The following is a 26623-nucleotide window of genomic DNA, read 5'->3' on the forward strand; positions in this document are numbered from 1 at the left end:
GCTTCTTATTTTTAAGCCAAAATTTACTGTTATTGAAATTAGGATTGTTATTTTCTCTTCCTGATGCCTTTTGTAATCAGGCACTATTTTTTCCAAAGCAGGTTTTTTTGTCGATGTTGGTGCACTTTTAGTGCCATTTTCACAATTTTAAAAATCATTATTAATTGTATCAAGTTTGTTCAGTAGTTTTTCTAATCGTAATCTAATCTAATAGTTTTTGGGGAGTTTCGTGGCTATATTTTTTAATGTAGCTCGTTTGGTTGTTCGTCTTTGTGACTGATTTTTTAAATTCGTTTTTTGAGAGAACTGGGTAAACTCAAGAAATTGTTTGCCAATTTTGTTCTGTTTTAAATGTTTTCTTTGCCTATTTATTCTGATTTGAGGCTTCTCGCTGTAGTTTTTAATTTCGAGCCGGTAATTTAATTTTAATACCTTTTTTGAAGTGCCACCTAAGATATTGACATTCCAATTTTCTTCAGAATAATTTTACAAATTTCTCAAAAATTTTTCTGTACCTACTATTTGCTGAGTGACCGATCCAGACAAGATGCAATTAAATTTCTTTGCAATTCCTGACGTTTATTTAATATTTCTCTGCCTAGTATTGTTTACATGACTTAATTGGAGAAAATATGATCCAATTTTTTCTCCAGACAGCAACTATATATTGTAAGTTAGGATTTTGCAGAGATATCGTTACAGAATTTCATTGAAGTTTTTTTTATTTCTTGATTTTTTTCTCTATCATCTTCTTTCTTTTTCCTTGATTTTTTTCTCTTAATCAACTTATTCTGACAATTAGCTGGCTCAGTAAGTGTTAGTAACCTCAGAAATTTTATCAGAAGCTATATCAGTTTTTGTAAATCACGTTTGTCATAATATTCTTCCTGATAGTGTTTCTAAACTTTTATCTAACTTTGTAATAGCTGCATTGCAGCAGAGAGTTTAATTACACAATACTAATGAAAAGTGAAAAATGAGATCCAATAATGAATAGGAGCGGTGGTTTAAACCCCCAAAGTGCAATTTTTTTTGTTTTTTTGGGCTTTTACTCTAATTTTGTCATGGAGTATGAGCGATATTTTGGAATCAACTTGTTTATGTAGTTTTTTTTGTAGTAATACTTTGGCTCATTCGTGATAGTTCTCAATATCTCTCAAAACAAGCATAACTAAAATAATTAACTGATTTGAAACGTAATAGAACAGTTTCAATGAGTTAACATTTTATGTCCGGTATTTTTTGACACATACATGTGTTATACACATACATGAGTTAACATCTAAATTTTAGTTGCATGCATTGTGTTTGAGAGCAATAGCGTCACGAATTTGAGCAACATTTCTCTGGTTTTTGCTCAATTTTTTGAATTTCTTGTTTTTCTAGTTCTTGTCTTGTTTGACGCTTAAATGTGCAGCGAGATTTCTGATAACCTGCAAGTTTATTGTTTTGCAGATTTCAGGAAAATTTTTTGAAGTAATGAGTAACGATTTGCATTTATCAATGTTCTCGATGATGAAATAGTTTTCAGTTCAAGTTTTTGGGTAACCGCCATACATATTTTCAATTCATTTCTGTTGCTGTTTCTATCTGTATTTTACGAACGCAAGTCTATTTCGCACCTATTCCAGCAGCCTGCCGTCTATGTTTTTTTGAATCCTTTATTCAATTTTTTTTAGTGAAAGTTGCTTCCTTATTTTAGTTGAGAACTCCGTACAAAGACTTCAAAAAAGTGTCATAACACTTTGTTATCATCAGTTTTGAGCGGAAGAAATCGTTGTTACGTTAGATTTTGCTATAATCTTTCATAGTAAACACAGGAAATGTATGTTTAAGTGGCTCAAAAACGAATTTTGCTATTTTGTACAAAAATGGGTGCTATACTAAGATTTCCAATGTTAAGTACCACCAATTATTAAGAAACTACGATTAAAAGATTAGGTTTTCGTCGTTTTTGGTTAGAAATCGTCGCTCGACGGACAATTTTGAATGCTTGAAATCATAAAAATCATAAATTTCTCAGGTGGGGTCTCAACGCACTTGATGCATTGTGGCTCTCGACAATTCATTCCTTTTTTCTTTTATTATACCCATATTAACTTTATCCATAAATCAGCTTCATCTATTACTAGGCTGCAGAAACTACAATCAGTGCGAAAACAAGAATCAGTTTGATCGCAATTGTAAATAAAATTCCAAGAAAAATGTCCGCTATGGGAAAGGGAACAACTTCTTCAAGTGAATATGTAATGAAAAAAAACACAAGAAACTGATACAGAGTTCCAAGTTGTTCTGTTACTCAATGATTTTTCTCAGAGTTTACTTCATAATTTAAAAAAATATATTAAAATTAAGGTTCCATTAAAATTAAACGTTTGACAAAAAAATATTTGACAAATATATGTTGTTTCGAAAGACATCAAAAAACAAGAAAAGGAAAATTGAAAAAAAAATTAAATTAAGAGTTAAAGTTCGCAAACTTTGATATATTAAAATTAATTTGGACAGTAATTTAATGATGAATTGTTTTTGTCTGATCAGTTTGCTTGCTTGTTTATTCTATTTGCTTGTCTTTGTTTACAGGTGATGTCTGAGAAAACGAAAGCAGAGAACGAGAGACTGAGTATGGGATCGGGTGGAGAAGCACCTCCATCAAAACCATCTGGGGTTTGTGTTCGACTTGAAAAAAAACTTTAAAAAACCCGGTTTTGAATGCCGAAAGATATCGTTTAAAAACTCGCAATAAACTCGCAACACACAAATACACATACACACACATGCACACGCACACATACACACACGCGTACAATCACACACACATACACACACACGCAAACACACACAAGCAAACACACACACACATACAAACTCACACACATACACACACACGCACACACACACACACACACGCGCACACGCGCACACACACAAATACACATACACACACATGCACACGCACACATACACACACGCGTACAATCACACACACACATACACACACACACGCAAACACACACAAGCAAACACACACACACATACAAACTCACACACAAACACACATACACGCACACACACACACACACACACACACATACACACGCACACACACACACACACACACGCGCGCCACTGTACACACACACAAACACACATACACTCACAAATACACACACATACACACACGCACGCGCACAATCACACACAAACAGACACACGCAAACACACACACAAGCACAAACACTCACACACACATACACACACATACACAGACACACGCACACACACACTCACACAAAAACACATACACACACACGCACACTCACACACATACACACGCACACACACACACGCCAGCACACACACACAAACGAGCACAATCTTACACTAACACACACACATACACACACACGCAAACACAAACACACACGCACACTCACACACATACACACACAAACACGCATACATACAAACACACACACACACGCACACACGTACACACACATACACACACACGCGCACAATCACACAAACATACACACACACACGCAAACACACGCACACAAGCACACACTCACACTCACATACACACACATACACACATACACACGCACAAATACACTCACACACAAACACTTACACACACACACACTCACACACATACGCATACACGCACGCACACACACTCACACACACACACACACACATACACACACACACACACAACAAACACACACCACACGCACACACACACACAGGCACACGTACACACACACGCACACACACACACACACGCACGCACAAACACACACAAGCGCGCGCACGCACACACACACACGCGCACACGCACACACACACAAATACACATACACACACATGCACACGCACACATACACACACGCGTACAATCACACACACATACACACACACGCAAACACACACAAGCAAACACACACACACATACAAACTCACACACATACACACACACGCACACACATACACACACACGCACGCACAAACACACACAAGCGCGCGCACGCACGCACACACACACACGCGCACACGCGCACACACACAAATACACATACACACACATGCACACGCACACATACACACACGCGTACAATCACACACACACATACACACACACACGCAAACACACACAAGCAAACACACACACACACATACAAACTCACACACAAACACCCATACACGCACACACACACACACACACACATACACACGCACACACACGCACGCGCGCGCCACTGTACACACACACAAACACACATACACTCACAAATACACACACATACACACACGCACGCGCACAATCACACACAAACAGACACACGCAAACACACACACAAGCACAAACACTCACACAGACATACACACACATACACAGACACACGCGCACACACACTCACACAAAAACACATACACATACACGCACACTCACACACATACACACGCACACACACACACACACGCCAGCACACACACACAAACGAGCACAATCTTACACTAACACACACACACATACACACACACGCAAACACAAACACACAAGCACACTCACACTCACATACACACACACAAACATATACACATACAAACACACACACACACACACTCACACACATACACACACAAACACGCATACATACAAACACACACCCACACACGCACACACGTACACACACATACACACACACGCGCACAATCACACAAACATACACACACACACACGCAAACACACGCACACAAGCACACACTCACACTCACATACACACACATACACACATACACACGCACAAATACACTCACACACAAACACTTACACACACACACACTCACACACATACACACACACACGCCAGCACACACACACACACACGAGCACAATCACGCACTTAAATACACACACACGCAAACACACACACAAGCACACAAACATACACTCATACAACCACACACACACGCACACTCTCACACACACACTCGTACAATTAAACACACACACACGCACACAAGCGCACACACACATACACACAAACACATACACACACACGCGCATAATCACACAGTAACACACACATACACACACACGCACAAACACACACACACACGCGCACACACACACGCACACACACACACACACACAGACTCATACACAAAAAAAGGACAAGCACACACTCACTCACACACACACAAACACACACACAAACACATACACACACAACGCAAACACACACACACACGCACAAGCACACGCACACACACACAATCATACACATGCACAATCACACACTCACAAACACACGCGCAAACACACACACACGCACACACACGCACACACACCACACACACACGAACTCACCCACACACATACACACTCACACACAAACACACACGCGCACGCACACACAAACACACACACACGCACCAAACACACACACACACGCACACACCCATACAATCACACACGCAAACCCACAAACGCACACAAACATACGCACACACACACACACACGCGCACACACATTTACACGCACACACGCAAACACACACACACAAACACGCGCACAAACACGCACACACACACACACGCACACACACTCACACACATACACACTCACGCAAACACACACATACACATACGCACACACACACGCACAAACAAACAAACACACACACTCACACACAAAAACGCACAAACAAACACACACACGCACGCAAAAACACACACACACGCACACACACACAGAGAGACTCACACACACACGCACAAGCACACATACACACTCACACACACACAAACACACACTCACACACAAACACATACACACACAAAGCAAACACACACATACGCACAAGCACACTCACACACACAATCATAAACATGCACAATCACACATACACAAACACACACACACACACACACACACACACACACACACACACACGCGCGCGCACACACACACCGCACAAACACACAAACTCACCCACACAATACACACTCACAAACAAACACACACACACACACACATAAACATACACGCGCACAATCACACACTAACACACACAAATACCCACACGCAAAAACACATACACAAGCACACACACACTCACACACATACACACATATACACACACACGCACACACACACACACGCAGACACACACACACACGCACACACACACACACACACACGCACACACACACACACACCCACGCACACACACACGCGCGCGCACGCACACACACAAACACACATACACACAAACATACACACACCCACAAACGAGCACAATTACGCACATACATACACACACGCAAACTCACGTACACACACACACACACAAGCACGCACACACACAAGCACGCACACACACAAACACACATACACACAAACGCACACACACACACACGAGCACAATCACGCATTTACATACACACACACACGCAAACACATACAAAGAAGCCCACAAACTCACACACAAGCACCAACACACACACAAACACACACACACATCCATACAATCACACACGCAAACACCCACAAGCACACACACACATACGCACACACACACACACACACACACATCTAAACACGCACACACGCAAACACACACACACACACAAACACGCGCACAAACACGCACGCACACACGCACACACACACACTCACACGCACATACACACTCACGCAAACACACACACACGCACACACCCATACAATCACACACGCAAACACCCACACGCACACACACATACGAACACACACACACGCACACACACCTAAACACGCACATACGCACACACACACGCACAAACACCCAAACACACGCAAACTCACACACACAAACGCACAAACACACTCACACACACAATCATACACATGCACAATCACACATACACAACACACACACACACACACACACACACACACACACACACACACACACACACACACACACACGCGCGCGCGCACACACACACACCGCACAAACACACAAACTCACCCACACAATACACACTCACAAAAAAGACACACACACATAAACATACACGCGCACAATCACACACTAACACACACAATTACCCACACGCAAAAACACATACACAAGCACACACACACTCACACACATACACACATATACACACACACGCACACACACACACACAAACGCACACACACACACACACGCACACACACACACACACGCACACACGCACACACACACACACGCACACACACACACGCGCGCACGCACACACACAAACACACATACACACAAACATACACACACCCACACACGAGCACAATTACGCACATACGTACACACACGCAAACACACGTACACACACACACACACAAGCACGCACACACACAAGCACGCACACACACAAACACACATACACACAAACACACACACACACACGAGCACAATCACGCACATACACACACACTCGCAAACACATACAAACAAGCCCACAAACTCACACACAAGCACCAACACACACACACACAAACACACACACACGCACACATCCATACAATCACACACGCAAACACCCACACGCACACACACACATACGCACACACACACACACACATCTAAACACGCACACACGCAAACACACACACACACAAACACGCGCACAAACACGCACACACACACGCACACACACACACTCACACGCACATACACACTCACGCAAACACACACACACGCACACACCCATACAATCACACACGCAAACACCCACAAGCACACACACATACGAACACACACACACGCACAAACACCTAAACACGCACATACGCACACACACACGCACAAACACACAAACACACGCAAACTCTGACACACAAACGCACAAACACACACACACACACACACACACACACACACGCACGCAAAAGCACACACACACGCACACACACACACAGAGACTCTCTCACACACACACACGCACAAGCACACACACACGCGCAAACACACAAACACACGCAAACTCACACACACAAACGCACAAACACACACACACACACACACACGCACGCAAAAGCACACACACACGCACACACACACACAGAGACTCTCACACACACACACACACGCACAAGCACACAAACACACACACACTCACACACACAAACGCACAACCACACACACACACACACACGCACGCAAAAACACAAAAACACGCACATATACACAGACTCACACACAAAAACACACACACACACAAACACACGAACTCACCCACACATATACACACTCACACACAAACACACACACATACGAACACACACACACGCACACACCCATACAATCACACACGCAAACCCCCACACGCACACACACATACGCACACAGACACACGCGCACACACATAAACACGCACACACGCAAACACAGACACACAAACACGCGCACAAACACGCACACACACACACGCACACACACTCACAAGCACATACTCACGCAAACACACACATACACATACGCACACACACACACGCACAAACACACAAACACACACACACACTCACACACACAAACGCACAAACACACACACACGCACGCAAAAACACACACACACTCGCACACACACAGAGACTCACACACACACACGCACAAGCACACACACACACTCACACACACACACAAACACACACAGACAAACACATGCACACACACACAACGCAAACACACACACACGCACAAGCACACTGACACACACAATCATACACAAGCACAATCACACAAACACAAACATTAGCGCAAACACACACACACACATGCGCGCACACACACACGCACACACAGCGCACAAACACACAAACTCACCCACACACATACACACTCACACACAAACACACACACACACAAACACACACGCGCACAATCACACACTAACACACATATGCACACACGCAAATACACACATACACAAGCACACACACTCGCACACACATACACACATATATACACACACGCAAACACACACACACACACACACGCACACACACACGCACACACACACACGCGCGCACGCGCACACACAAACACACATACACACAAACACACACACACACGAGCACAATCACGCACATAAAAACACACACACGCAAACACATACACACAAGCACACAGACACTCACACACGCAAACACACACACACATACGAGCACACACACACACACGCACACACACACGCACTCACACACACACGCGCACGCACACACACAAACACACATACACACAAACACACACACACACGATCACAATTACGCACATACAAACACACGCAAACAGACACACACAAACACGCGCACAAACACGCACAAACACACGCACACGCACTCACACACACATACACACTCACGCAAACACACAAATACACATACGCACACACACACGCACAAACACACAAACACACACACACTCACACACACAAACGCACAAACACACACACACGCACGCAAAAACACACACACACGCACACACACAGAGACTCACACACACACACGCACAAGCACACACACACACTCTCACACACACAAACACACACAAACATACACAGACAAACACATGCACACACACAACGCAAACACACACACACGCACAAGCTCACTGACACACACAATCATACACAAGCACAATCACACAAACACAAACACTAGCGCAAACACACAAACTCACCCACAAACATACACACTCACACACAAACACACACACACACATAAACACACACGCGCACAATCACACACTAACACACATATGCACACACGCAAACACACACACACAAGCACACACACATTCGCACACACATACACACGTATATACACACACGCAAACACACACACACGCACACACACACGCCCACACACACACACACACGCACGCAAAAGCACACACACACGCACACACACACACAGAGACTCTCTCACACACACACACGCACAAGCACACACACACGCGCAAACACACAAACACACGCAAACTCACACACACAAACGCACAAACACACACACACACACACACACACACGCACGCAAAAGCACACACACACGCACACACACACACAGAGACTCTCACACACACACACACGCACAAGCACACAAACACACACACACACACTCACACACACAAACGCACAACCACACACACACACACACACGCACGCAAAAACACAAAAACACGCACATATACACAGACTCACACACAAAAACACACACACACACACACGAACTCACCCACACATATACACACTCACACACAAACACACACACATACAAACACACACACACGCACACACCCATACAATCACACACGCAAACCCCCACACGCACACACACATACGCACACAGACACACGCGCACACACATAAACACGCACACACGCAAACGCAGACACACAAACACGCGCACAAACACGCACACACACACACACGCACACACACTCACAAGCACATACTCACGCAAACACACACATACACATACGCACACACACACACGCACAAACACACAAACACACACACACACTCACACACACAAACGCACAAACACACACACACGCACGCAAAAACACACACACACTCGCACACACACAGAGACTCACACACACACACGCACAAGCACACACACACACTCACACACACACACAAACACACACAGACAAACACATGCACACACACACAACGCAAACACACACACACGCACAAGCACACTGACACACACAATCATACACAAGCACAATCACACAAACACAAACATTAGCGCAAACACACACACACACATGCGCGCACACACACACGCACACACAGCGCACAAACACACAAACTCACCCGCACACATACACACTCACACACAAACACACACACACAAACACACACGCGCACAATCACACACTAACACACATATGCACACACGCAAACACACACATACACAAGCACACACACTCGCACACACATACACACATATATACACACCCAAACACACACACACACACACGCACACACACACGCCCACACACACACACGCACACACACACGCACACACACACACGCGCGCACGCGCACACACAAACACACATACACACAAACACACACACACACGAGCACAATCACGCACATAAAAACACACACACGCAAACACATACACACAAGCACACAGACACTCACACACGCAAACACACACACACATACGAGCACACACACACACACGCACACACACACGCACACACACACACACGCGCACGCACACACACAAACACACATACACACAAACACACACACACACGATCACAATTACGCACATACAAACACACGCAAACAGACACACACAAACACGCGCACAAACACGCACAAACACACGCACACGCACTCACACACACATACACACTCACGCAAACACACAAATACACATACGCACACACACACGCACAAACACACAAACACACACACACTCACACACACAAACGCACAAACACACACACACGCACGCAAAAACACACACACACGCACACACACAGAGACTCACACACACACACGCACAAGCACACACACACACTCTCACACACACAAACACACACAAACACACACAGACAAACACATGCACACACACAACGCAAACACACACACACGCACAAGCTCACTGACACACACAATCATACACAAGCACAATCACACAAACACAAACACTAGCGCAAACACACAAACTCACCCACACACATACACACTCACACACAAACACACACACACACACATAAACACACACGCGCACAATCACACACTAACCCACATATGCACACACGCAAACACACACACACAAGCACGCACACATTCGCACACACATACACACGTATATACACACACGCAAACACACACACACGCACACACACACGCCCACACACACACACGCACACACACACACGCGCGCACGCACACGCGCGCACGCACACACACAAACACACATACACACAAACACACACACACACGAGCACAATCACGCACATACATACACACACACGCAAACACACACACAAGCACACAAACACTCACACACGCAAACACACACACACAAATACGAGCACACACACACACACACACAAGCACACACACACGCACACACACACAAGCACGCAAACACACAAACACACATACACACAAAAACACACACACACACACGAGCACAATCACGCACATACATACACACACACGCAAACACACACACAAGCACACAAACACACACACAAGCACAAACACACACACAGACGCGCACACACAAACACGCACACATACACAGACTAACACAAAAAAAAACACCCACAGGCACAAGCACACGCACACACACAATCATACACATGCACAATCCAACACTCGCAAACACACGCGCAAACACACACACACGCACTCACACGCACACACACCGCACACACACACAAACTCAACCACACACAAACACACTCACACACAAACACAAACACGCGCACACTTACACACAAACACACGCACACACACACACGCACACGCACATACACACGCACACACGCAAACACACACACACACAAACACGCGCACAAACACGCACAAACACACGCACACATACACTCACACACACATACACGCTCACGCAAACACACACATACACATACGCACACACACACGCACACACACAAACACACACACTCACACACACAAACGCACAAACACACACACACACACGCACGCAAAAACACACACACACGCACACACACACAGAGACTCGCACACACACACACACACACAAGCACACACACACTCACACACACACACACAAACACACACACACAAACACAAACACACACACAACGCAAACACACACACACACGCACAAGCTCACTCACACACACAATCATACACATGCACAATCACACATACACAAACACACGCGAAAACACACACACACGGGCACACACACACACACGCACACACCCATACAATCACACACGCTAACCCACACACGCACACACGCAAACACACACACACACAAACACGCGCACAAACACGCACACACACACGCACACACACTCACACGCACATACACACTCACGCAAACACACACATACACATACGCACGCACACACGCACAAACACACAAACACACACACACTCACACACACAAACGCAGAAAAACACACACACACGCACGCAACAACACACACACACACGCACACACACACAGACTCACACACACACACACGCACAAGCACACACACACACTCATACACACAACACACACACACAAAAACATACACACACACAACGCAAACACACACACACACACACACGCACAAGCACACTCACACACACAATCATACACAAGCACAATCACACATACACAAACACACGTGCAAACACACACACACACACACACACGCGCACACACACACGCACACACACCGCACAAACACACAAACTCACCCACACACATACACACTCACACACAAACACACACACACATAAACACACACGCGCACAATCACACACTAACACACACATATGCACACACGCAAACACACACATACACAAGCACACACACACTCTCACACACATACACACATATACACACACACACACGCAAACACACACACACACACGCACACACACATACGCACACACAAACACACGCGCGCACGCACACACACGCATACACACAAACACACACACACACAAACGAGCACAATCACGCACATACATACACACAAACGCACGCACACACACACACAGACACACACACACACACGCACACACACAAACGCGCGCACGCAAACACACAAACACACATACACACAAACACACACACACACACACACGAGCACAATCTCGCACATACAAACACACACACGCAAACACACACACACACACAAGCACACAAACACACACACGCGCACACACAAACACGCACACATACACAGACTCACACACAAAAACACACCCACAGGCACAAGCACACACACATACTCTCACACACACACAAACACACACAAACACATACACACACAACGCAAAAACACACGCACGCACAAGCACACGCACACACACAATCATACACATGCACAATCAAACACTCACAAACACACGCGCAAACACACACACGCGCGCACACACACGCACACACACACCACACACACACACACAAACTCAACCACACACATACACACTTACAAACAAACACACACACGCACACACACACACATAAACACACGCACACACACACACACGCACACACACAAACGCACAAACACACACACACACACGCACGCAAAAACACACACACACGCATACACACATAGAGACTCACACACACACACACGCACAAGAAGACACACACACATACACACAAACACACGCACACAAACACATACACAAACAATGCAAACACACACACACGCACAAGCACACTCACACACAATCATACACATGCACAATCATACATACACAAACACACGCGAAAACACACACACACACGGGCACACACACACACGCACACACACACCGCACACACACACACAAACTCAACCACACACATACACACTCACACAAAAACACACACACACACACGCACACACACAAAATCACACACGCAAACCCACACACGCAGAAACACACATTCGCACACACACACACACACACACACGCACACAGAGACACACACACACACGCAAACACACACACACAAACACGCGCACAAACACGCACACACACACACACGCACACACACACATACACACTCACGCAAACACACACATACACATACGCACACACTCACGCACACACACACGCACACACACACGCACACACACAGAGACTCACACACAAACACAAACACGCGCAAAAACACGCACACACACACACGCACACACACACATACACACTCACGCAAACACACACATACACATACGCACACACACTCGCACACACACAGGCAAACACACACACACACGCACACCCACTCTCACACAAATACACACTCACACATACACACATACACACACGCACACACAAACAAACACACACACGCACACACACAGACTCACACACATAAATACACACACACACGCACAAGCACACACACACTCACACACAAACACACACACAAACGCACAAGCACACTCACACACAGTCATACACATGCGCAATCACACACACACGCACACACACCGCACACACACAAACTCACCCACACACATACACACTCACACACAAACACACACACGCACACACACACACGCACACACGCACACACCCACACAATCACACACGCAAACCCACACACGCACACAAACACAGACACACATACACACACAAACACACACACACACGCACACACATACAAACACGCGCAAATCTACACACAAACACGCACATACACAAACACACGCACACACGCACACAAACACACACAAACACACCCCACACACACGCACGCAAAAACACACACAAAGACACCGACACACATATACGCACAGACACACATAAACACACACTGACACGGACGCACACTTACACACACAAACACACACATAAACACAAAAAGACACACAAACACACCACCACACACACACACACGCTTACACACAAACGCACACACACGCACACACACACGCACACATACACACACAATCACACACGCAAACACACACACAAACGAACGCACACACACACACCCACTGACACACACGCCCAAACACACACACACTAGCACACACACACACAATTAAACACACAACACAAACACACACACATACACACACACATAAACACACACTGACACGGATGCACACACACAAACACACACTTACACATAAATACAAAAACACACACGCACACACAAACACAGATACAAACACACAAACACCACACGCACACCCTTACACAGACGCGTACACACACACACGTAAACACATACACACACGCACACACACAAAAGCGCACACACACACACGCACGCAAGCACGCATACAGATACAAACACACAAGCACACACCCACACACAGACACACACACGCTCACACACACAAACATACACATACGCACACACACGCACACAAACACACACAAACACATGCACACACACGCACGCAAAAACACACACAAACACCCACACAATCACACACGCAAACACACACACACACAAACGAACGCACAAACACACACACCCACTGACACACTCGCGCAACACACACACACAATTAAACACAAAACACAAACACACACACATACACACACCCATAAACACACACTGACATGGACGCACTCATACAAACACACGAACACCACACGCATACCCTTACACAGACGCGTACACACACACGTACACATATACACACACGCACACACACAAAAGCGCACACACACACACGCGAACGCATGCACGCATGCAGACACAAACACACAAACACACACCCACACACAGACACACACACGCTCACACACACAAACATACACACGCACACACACACACACACGCACAAACACACACTCGCACACACACTTACCTATACACGTTCACATACATAAACACATAAACACACAAACACACGCACACACACCAGCACACACACCAACATGCACACACTCTCTGTCTCTCTCAAGTACACACACACTTAAATCTACATACACACACGAACACACACACACACGCGCACACACAAATACACACACATACAAATACACACACGCACACACAAACACCCATACAAAGACACACACAAACACACACACACCCACTCACAAACATAGACAAAAACACACCCACACACAGAGAGACACACACACTCACGCACACACACATACACACACACGCACAAACACGCACACACGCGCACACACACACACACACGCACGCACACACACATACACACGCACACATGCAAACACACACACACACAAACACGCGCACAAACACACACACACACACTCACACACATGCACAAACACACAAACACACACACACTCACACACACAAACGCACAAACAAACATACACACGCACACACACACACACACACGCACGCACAAACACACACTCACACACACTTACCTATACACGTTCACATACATAAACACATAAACACACAAACACACGCACACACTCTCTGTCCCTCTCACGTACACACACACACACACACACAAACAAACACACCAAACACACACACTTACATCTACATACACACACGAACACACACACACACGCACACACACAAATACACAAACATACACATACACACACGCACAAACACGCACACACAAACACCCATACAAAGACACACACAAACACACACACACACCCACTCACAAACATAGACAAAAACACACCCACACACAGAGAGACACACACACTCACGCACTTACACATACACACACACACGCACAAACACACACACGCTCACACTCACACACACGCACGCAAACAACCTCGCACACACACGCAGGCACACACGCACACAAACACACAAACACACACACCCACACACAAACACACGCGCACACGCACAAACACACACACGCGCACACACATACCCATACACAGTCACATACATATACACAAATACACAAACGCACACACACACCCGCACACACACAAACACGCACACTCACACACAAAAACAAACAAACACACCACAAGCACACACATCTACTTACACACACGTACAAGCAAAAACACATACACACACAAACACACACACAGGCACACACTCATACATTCACACACGCAAACCCACACACGCACCCACACACACACACGCACACACACACACACACGCACGCACACACACATACACACGCACACACACAAACACACACACAAACACGCGCACAAACACAAACACACACACACTCCCACATGCACAAACACACAAACACACACACACTCACACACAATAACGCACAAACAAACACAAACACGCACACACACAAAAGCGCACACACACACGCGAACGCATGCACGCATGCAGACACAAACACACAAACACACACCCACACACACACACAAACGCTCACACAGACACAAACATACACACGCACACACACACACGCACGCACAAACACACACTCACACACACACACTTACCCATACACGTTCATATACTTAAACACATAAACACGCAAACACACGCACACACACCAGCACCCACACCAACATGCACACACTCTCTGTCTCTCTCACGTACACACACACACACAAACAAACACACCAAACACACACATATACATCTACATACACACACGAACACACACACACACGCACACACACAAATACACACACATACACATACACACAAGCACACACACCCACACACAAACACCCATACAAAGACACACACAAACGCACACACACCCACTCACAAACAAACACAAAAACACACCCACACACAGAGAGACACACACACACGCACACACACTTACACACACACGCACAAACACACACCCACGCGCACACTCACACACACGCACGCAAACCACCTCGCACACACACACGCAGGCACACACGCACGCAAACACACAAACACACACACCCTCACAAAAACAAACGCGCACACGCACAAACACACACACGCGCACACACATACCCATACGCAGTCACATACATATACACATAAATACACAAAAGCACACACACACCCGCACACACACAATCACGCACACTCACACACACAAATGAACAAACACGCCACATACACACCCACACACACACACACACACACAAACGCTCACACAGACACAAACATACACACGCACACACACACGCGCACGCACAAACACACACTCACACACTCACACTTACCCATACACGTTCATATACTTAAACACATAAACACGCAAACACACGCACACACACCAGCACCCACACCAATATCTACATACACACACGAACACACACACACACACAGGCACACACACAAATACACAAACATACACATACACACACGCACAAACACGCACACACAAGCACCCATACAAAGACACACACAAACACACACACACCCACTCACAAACATAGACAAAAACACACCCACACACAGAGAGACACACACACTCACGCACTTACACATACACACACACGCACAAACACACACACGCTCACACTCACACACACGCACGCAAACAACCTCGCACACACACGCAGGCACACACGCACACAAACACACAAACACACACACCCACACACAAACACACGCGCACACGCACAAACACACACACGCGCACACACATACCCATACACAGTCACATACATATACACAAATACACAAACGCACACACACACCCGCACACACACAAACACGCACACTCACACACAAAAACAAACAAACACACCACAAGCACACACATCTACTTACACACACGTACAAGCAAAAACACATACACACACAAACACACACACAGGCACACATTCATACATTCACACACGCAAACCCACACACGCACCCACACACACACACGCACACACACACACACACACGCACGCACACACACATACACACGCACACACACAAACACACACACACAAACACGCGCACAAACACAAACACACACACACTCACACATGCACAAACACACAAACACACACACACTCACACACAATAACGCACAAACAAACACAAACACGCACACACACAAAAGCGCACACACACACGCGAACGCATGCACGCATGCAGACACAAACACACAAACACACACCCACACACACACACAAACGCTCACACAGACACAAACATACACACGCACACACACACACGCACGCACAAACACACACTCACACACACACACTTACCCATACACGTTCATATACTTAAACACATAAACACGCAAACACACGCACACACACCAGCACCCACACCAACATGCACACACTCTCTGTCTCTCTCACGTACACACACACACAAACAAACACACCAAACACACACATATACATCTACATACACACACGAACACACACACACACACGCACACACACAAATACACACACATACACATACACACAAGCACACACACCCACACACAAACACCCATACAAAGACACACACAAACGCACACACACCCACTCACAAACAAACACAAAAACACACCCACACACAGAGAGACACACACACACGCACACACACTTACACACACACGCACAAACACACACCCACGCGCACACTCACACACACGCACGCAAACAACCTCGCACACACACGCAGGCACACACGCACGCAAACACACAAACACACACACCCTCACAAAAACAAACGCGCACACGCACAAACACACACACGCGCACACACAAACCCATACGCAGTCACATACATATACACATAAATACACAAAAGCACACACACACCCGCACACACACAATCACGCACACTCACACACACAAATGAACAAACACGCCACATACACACCCACACACACACACACACACACACAAACGCTCACACAGACACAAACATACACACGCACACACACACGCGCACGCACAAACACACACTCACACACTCACACTTACCCATACACGTTCATATACTTAAACACATAAACACGCAAACACACGCACACACACCAGCACCCACACCAATATGCACACACTCTCTGTCTCTCTCACGTACACACACACACAAACAAACACACCAAACACACACACATACATCTACATACACACACGAACACACACACACGCACACACACAAATACACACACATACACATACACACAAGCACACACACCCACACACAAACACCCATACAAAGACACACACAAACGCACACACACCCACTCACAAACAAACACAAAAACACACCCACACACAGAGAGACACACACACTCACGCACACACACTTACACACACACGCACAAACACACACCCACGCACACTCACACACACGCACGCAAACAACCTCGCACACACACGCAGGCACACACGCACACAAACACACAAACACACACACCCTCACAAAAACAAACGCGCACACGCACAAACACACACACGCGCACACACATACCCATACGCAGTCACATACTTATACACATAAATACACAAAAGCACACACACACCCGCACACACACAATCACGCACACTCAGACACACAAACGAACAAACACGCCACAAACACACACATCTAATCACACACACGTACAAGCAAAAACACATACACACACAAACTAACACACACACACACACAGGCACACACTCATACATTCACACACGCAATCCCACACACGCACCCACACACACACACGCACACACACACACACACGCACGCACACACACATACACACGCACACACGCAAACACACACACAAACACGCGCACAAACACACACACACACACACTCACACATGCACAAACACACAAACACACACACACTCACACACAAAAACGCACAAACAAACACACACACGCACACACACAAAAGCGCACACACACACAAACATACAAACGCACACACACAAACACGCACGCACAAACACACACTCGCACACACACTTAACTATACACAGTCACATACATATACACATAAACACACAAACGCAAACACACACACACAAACAAACAAACACACCACAAACACACACATCTACTCACACACACGTACAAGCAAAAACACATACACACACACACACACAAACACACGCACACACACACAGGCACACACTCATACAGTCACACACGCAAACCCACACACGCACCCACACACATACGCACACACACACGCACGCACACACACATACACACGCACACACGCAAACACGCGCATAAACACACACACACACACACATGCACACTCACGCAAACACACACATACACATACACACAAACACACGCACACACACACACACTTACACACACAAACGCACAAACACACATACACGCACGCAAAAACACAAACAAACGCACACACACACAGAGACTCACACACACACGCACAAGCACACACACACACACACACAAACACACACACTCAAACACACACACACACACGCACACACACTCACACACATACACACTTACGCAAACACACACATACACATACGCACACACAAACAAACACACACGCACACACACACACACACAGACTCTTACACACAAACACACACACACACGCAAAGCACACACACACACGCACTCCCACACAAACAAACACTCACACACACAGTCATACACATGCACAATCACACACACACACACACACAAACACACGCGCAAACCCATCTACGCGCACACACACACGCACACACACCGCACAAACACACTCACACACAAACACACACACACACACGAACACACACACACGCACACACACACACACACACACACCCACACAATCACACACGCAAACCTACACACGCACACAAACCCAGACACACATGCGCACACACACACGCACACACACATACACACACAAAAACACACACACACAGGCACTCACTCATACATTCACACACGCAAACCCACACACGCACCCACACACACACACGCACACACACACACGCACGCACACACACATACACACGCACACACGCAAACACGCACACAAACACGCGCACAAACACACACACACACACACACATGCACAAACACACAAACACACACACACTCACACACAAAAACGCACAAACAAACACACACACGCACACACACAAAAGCGCACACACACACAAACATACAAACGCACACACACAAACACGCACGCACAAACACACACTCGCACACACACTTAACTATACACGTTCACATACATAAACACATAAACACACAAACACACACACACACCAGCACACACACCAACATGCACACACTCTATGTCTCTCTCACGTACACACACAAACACAAACACACCAAACACACACACTTACATCTACATACACACACGAACACACACACACACACACACACACACACACACACACCCATACAAAGACACACACAAACACACACACACCCACTCAGACACACATACACAAAAACACACCCACACACAGAGAGACACACACACTCACGCACACACACATACACACACACGCACAAAGACACACACACGCGCACAATCACACACACGCACGCAAACAACCTCGCACACACACGCAGGCACAAAGGCACACAAACACACAAACACACACACCCACACACAAACACACGCGCACACGCACAAACACACACACGCGCACACACATACCCATACACAGTCACATACATATACACATAAACACACAAACGCACACACACACCCACACACACACACAAACACGCACACTCACACACACAAACAAACAAGCACACCACAAACACACACATCTACTCACACACACGTACAAGCAAAAACACGCGCACACACACACACAAACACACGCACACACACACACAGGCACACACTCATACAGTCACACACGCAAACCCACACACGCACCCACACACACATACGCACACACACACACGCACGCACACACACATACACACGCACACACGCAAACACGCGCACAAACACAAACACACACACACACACACACACACATGCACACTCACGCAAACACACACATACACATACACACAAACAGACGCACACACACACACACACACAAATACACACACACTTACACACACAAACGCACAAACACACAAACACACACGCACGCAAAAACACAAACACACGCACACACACAGAGAGACTCACACACACACGCACAAGCACACACACACAAAAACACACACACACAAACACACACACACACGCACACACACTCACACACATACACACTTACGCAAACACACACATACACATACGCACACACAAACAAACACACACGCACACACACACACAGAACAACACACACAAACACACACACACGCACAAGCACACACACACGCACTCCCACACAAACACACACTCACACACACAGTCATACACATGCACAATCACACACACACACACAAACACACGCGCAAACCCATCTACGCGCACACACACACGACACACACCGCACAAACACACACAAACTCAAACATACACACATACACACTCACACACAAACACACACACACGAACACACACACACGCACACACACACACCCACACAATCACACACGCAAACCCATCTACGCGCACACACACACGCACACACACCGCACAAACACACACAATCTCAACCATACACACACATACACACTCACACACAAACACACACATACGCACACACACAGACGCACACACACATACACACACTCGCAAACACACACTCACAAACACGCGCATAGACAAATACACGCACACACACACTCTCACACACATACAAACTCATCGAAACACACACATACACACACAATCACACCCACACACACGCACGCAAAAACACACACAAACAAACAGACACACATATACGCACAGACACACATAAACACACACTGACACGGACGAACACTTACACACACACAAACACACACAGAAACACAAAAAGTCACACGCACACACCAACACACACACACACACACACGAACACCCACACACATACACACACGAACACCACACGCACACCCTTAAACAGACGCTGACACACACACGCACACAGATACACACGCACACACACGCGCGCAGGCATACACACACAAACAACCACACACACACACACACACACACACATACGCTTACACACAAACGCACACACACGCACACACACCCACTGACACACATGCCCAAACACACAAGCACACTCGCGCACACACACACACATAAACACACACTGAAACGGACGCACACACACACACAAACACCCACATACACAAAAACACAAAAACACACACGCAAACACAAACACACATACAAACACACGAACACCACACGCGCACCCTCAAACAGACGCCTACACACACAAACGTACACACATACACACATGCACACACACACATACACACGCACACACGCACGCACGCACAAACACACATACGCACACACAAATACCTATACACATTCACATACATAAACACATGAACACACAAACACACGCACACACACCAGCACACACACCAACATGCACACATTCTCTGTCTCTCTCACGTACACACACACACACATGTACATACACACACACGAACACACACACACACACACGCGCACACACAAATACACACGCATACACATACACACACGCACACACACGCACACACAAACACCCATACAAAGATACACACAAACACACAATCCAATCACAAACAAAAACACACCCACACACACACAGAGACACACACAATCACGCACACACATACACACCCACACGCACACACAAACACAAACGCGCGCACACTCACATACACGCACGCAAACAACCTCGCACACACACGCACGCACACACGCAAACACACACACACAAACACACACACGCACACACAAACACATGAGCACACGCACAAACAAACACACACGCAGACACACACACACTCTTGCTCACACGCTCACACATACACAAACACGCACACTCACTCACACAAACAAACAAACACACCACAAACACACACATCTACTCACACACACGTACAAGCAAAAACACATACATACACAAAGACACACACAAAACCACACACACACACTCTAACAAAAACACACATAAACACACCCACACACACGCTCACACACACAAACACTCACATGCGCACACGCATCGCACACACACACAGAAACACCATTGCACACACACACATGGACAAATACACATACAAAAATACAAGCATATCCACACACACACGCACGAACACAAAAATGCACACGCACACACACACTCACACACAACCCCCAAACACACACACACACGCGCGCACGCACACACACACACACACAAAAGACAAATACACCCACACACAGATACACACACTCACAAGCAAACACCCAGACGCACATGCACACACGCACATTGACACACACACACATACAAACATACAAGCAAATCCACACACACGCACGAACACAAAAATGCACACGCACACACACACTCACACACAACCCCCCAAACACACACACACGCACACACAAACACACACACAACACACTCACACACACACGCACGAAAACAAACACGCAAGCAAACACACACACAAACACACAGGCACACAAAAACACACACATATTCACACACACGCCCACACACACACACACGCGCGCGCACGCACGCACACACACACAGAAACACCCTTGCACAGAGACACGCTCACACACAAACACACACACACAACACAAACACACACACACACAAAAACACATACACACAAGCACACGCACATACACATACACACACACACTCATACACATTAACACACGCAAACACACACGCACACACACACAAACACACACACACGCACACACACACAGAGACTCACACACACACGCACAAGCACACATACACACTCACACACACACAAACACACACGCACACGCACACACGCAAATGGACACACACCCAAACTCACACACGCAAACGCATACACGCACACGCAAACACACTCACACACACATACACGCAAACTCACACACACACGCACAACCACACATACACACGCACAAACACACACTCACACACAAACACGCACAAACTCAGACACACA

The 26623-nt window shown here is 46.5% G+C and overlaps 1 protein-coding gene across 1 annotated transcript in view; it reads left to right on the forward strand.

Moving 5' to 3' along the window:
* LOC142349731 (uncharacterized) overlaps positions 1–26623 on the forward strand; it is a 59998-nt gene that overhangs the window by 19324 nt on the left and 14051 nt on the right. Inside the window, exon 7 of the mRNA XM_075401472.1 lies at positions 2584–2667. Coding sequence (XP_075257587.1) covers positions 2584–2667 — 84 coding nt within the window. The remainder of the gene's footprint in view (positions 1–2583; positions 2668–26623) is intronic.

The sequence above is a fragment of the Convolutriloba macropyga genome, chromosome 11 (assembly GCF_964194025.1).
Source record: "Convolutriloba macropyga chromosome 11, txConMacr16.3, whole genome shotgun sequence".
Classification (NCBI taxonomy): domain Eukaryota; kingdom Metazoa; phylum Xenacoelomorpha; order Acoela; family Convolutidae; genus Convolutriloba; species Convolutriloba macropyga.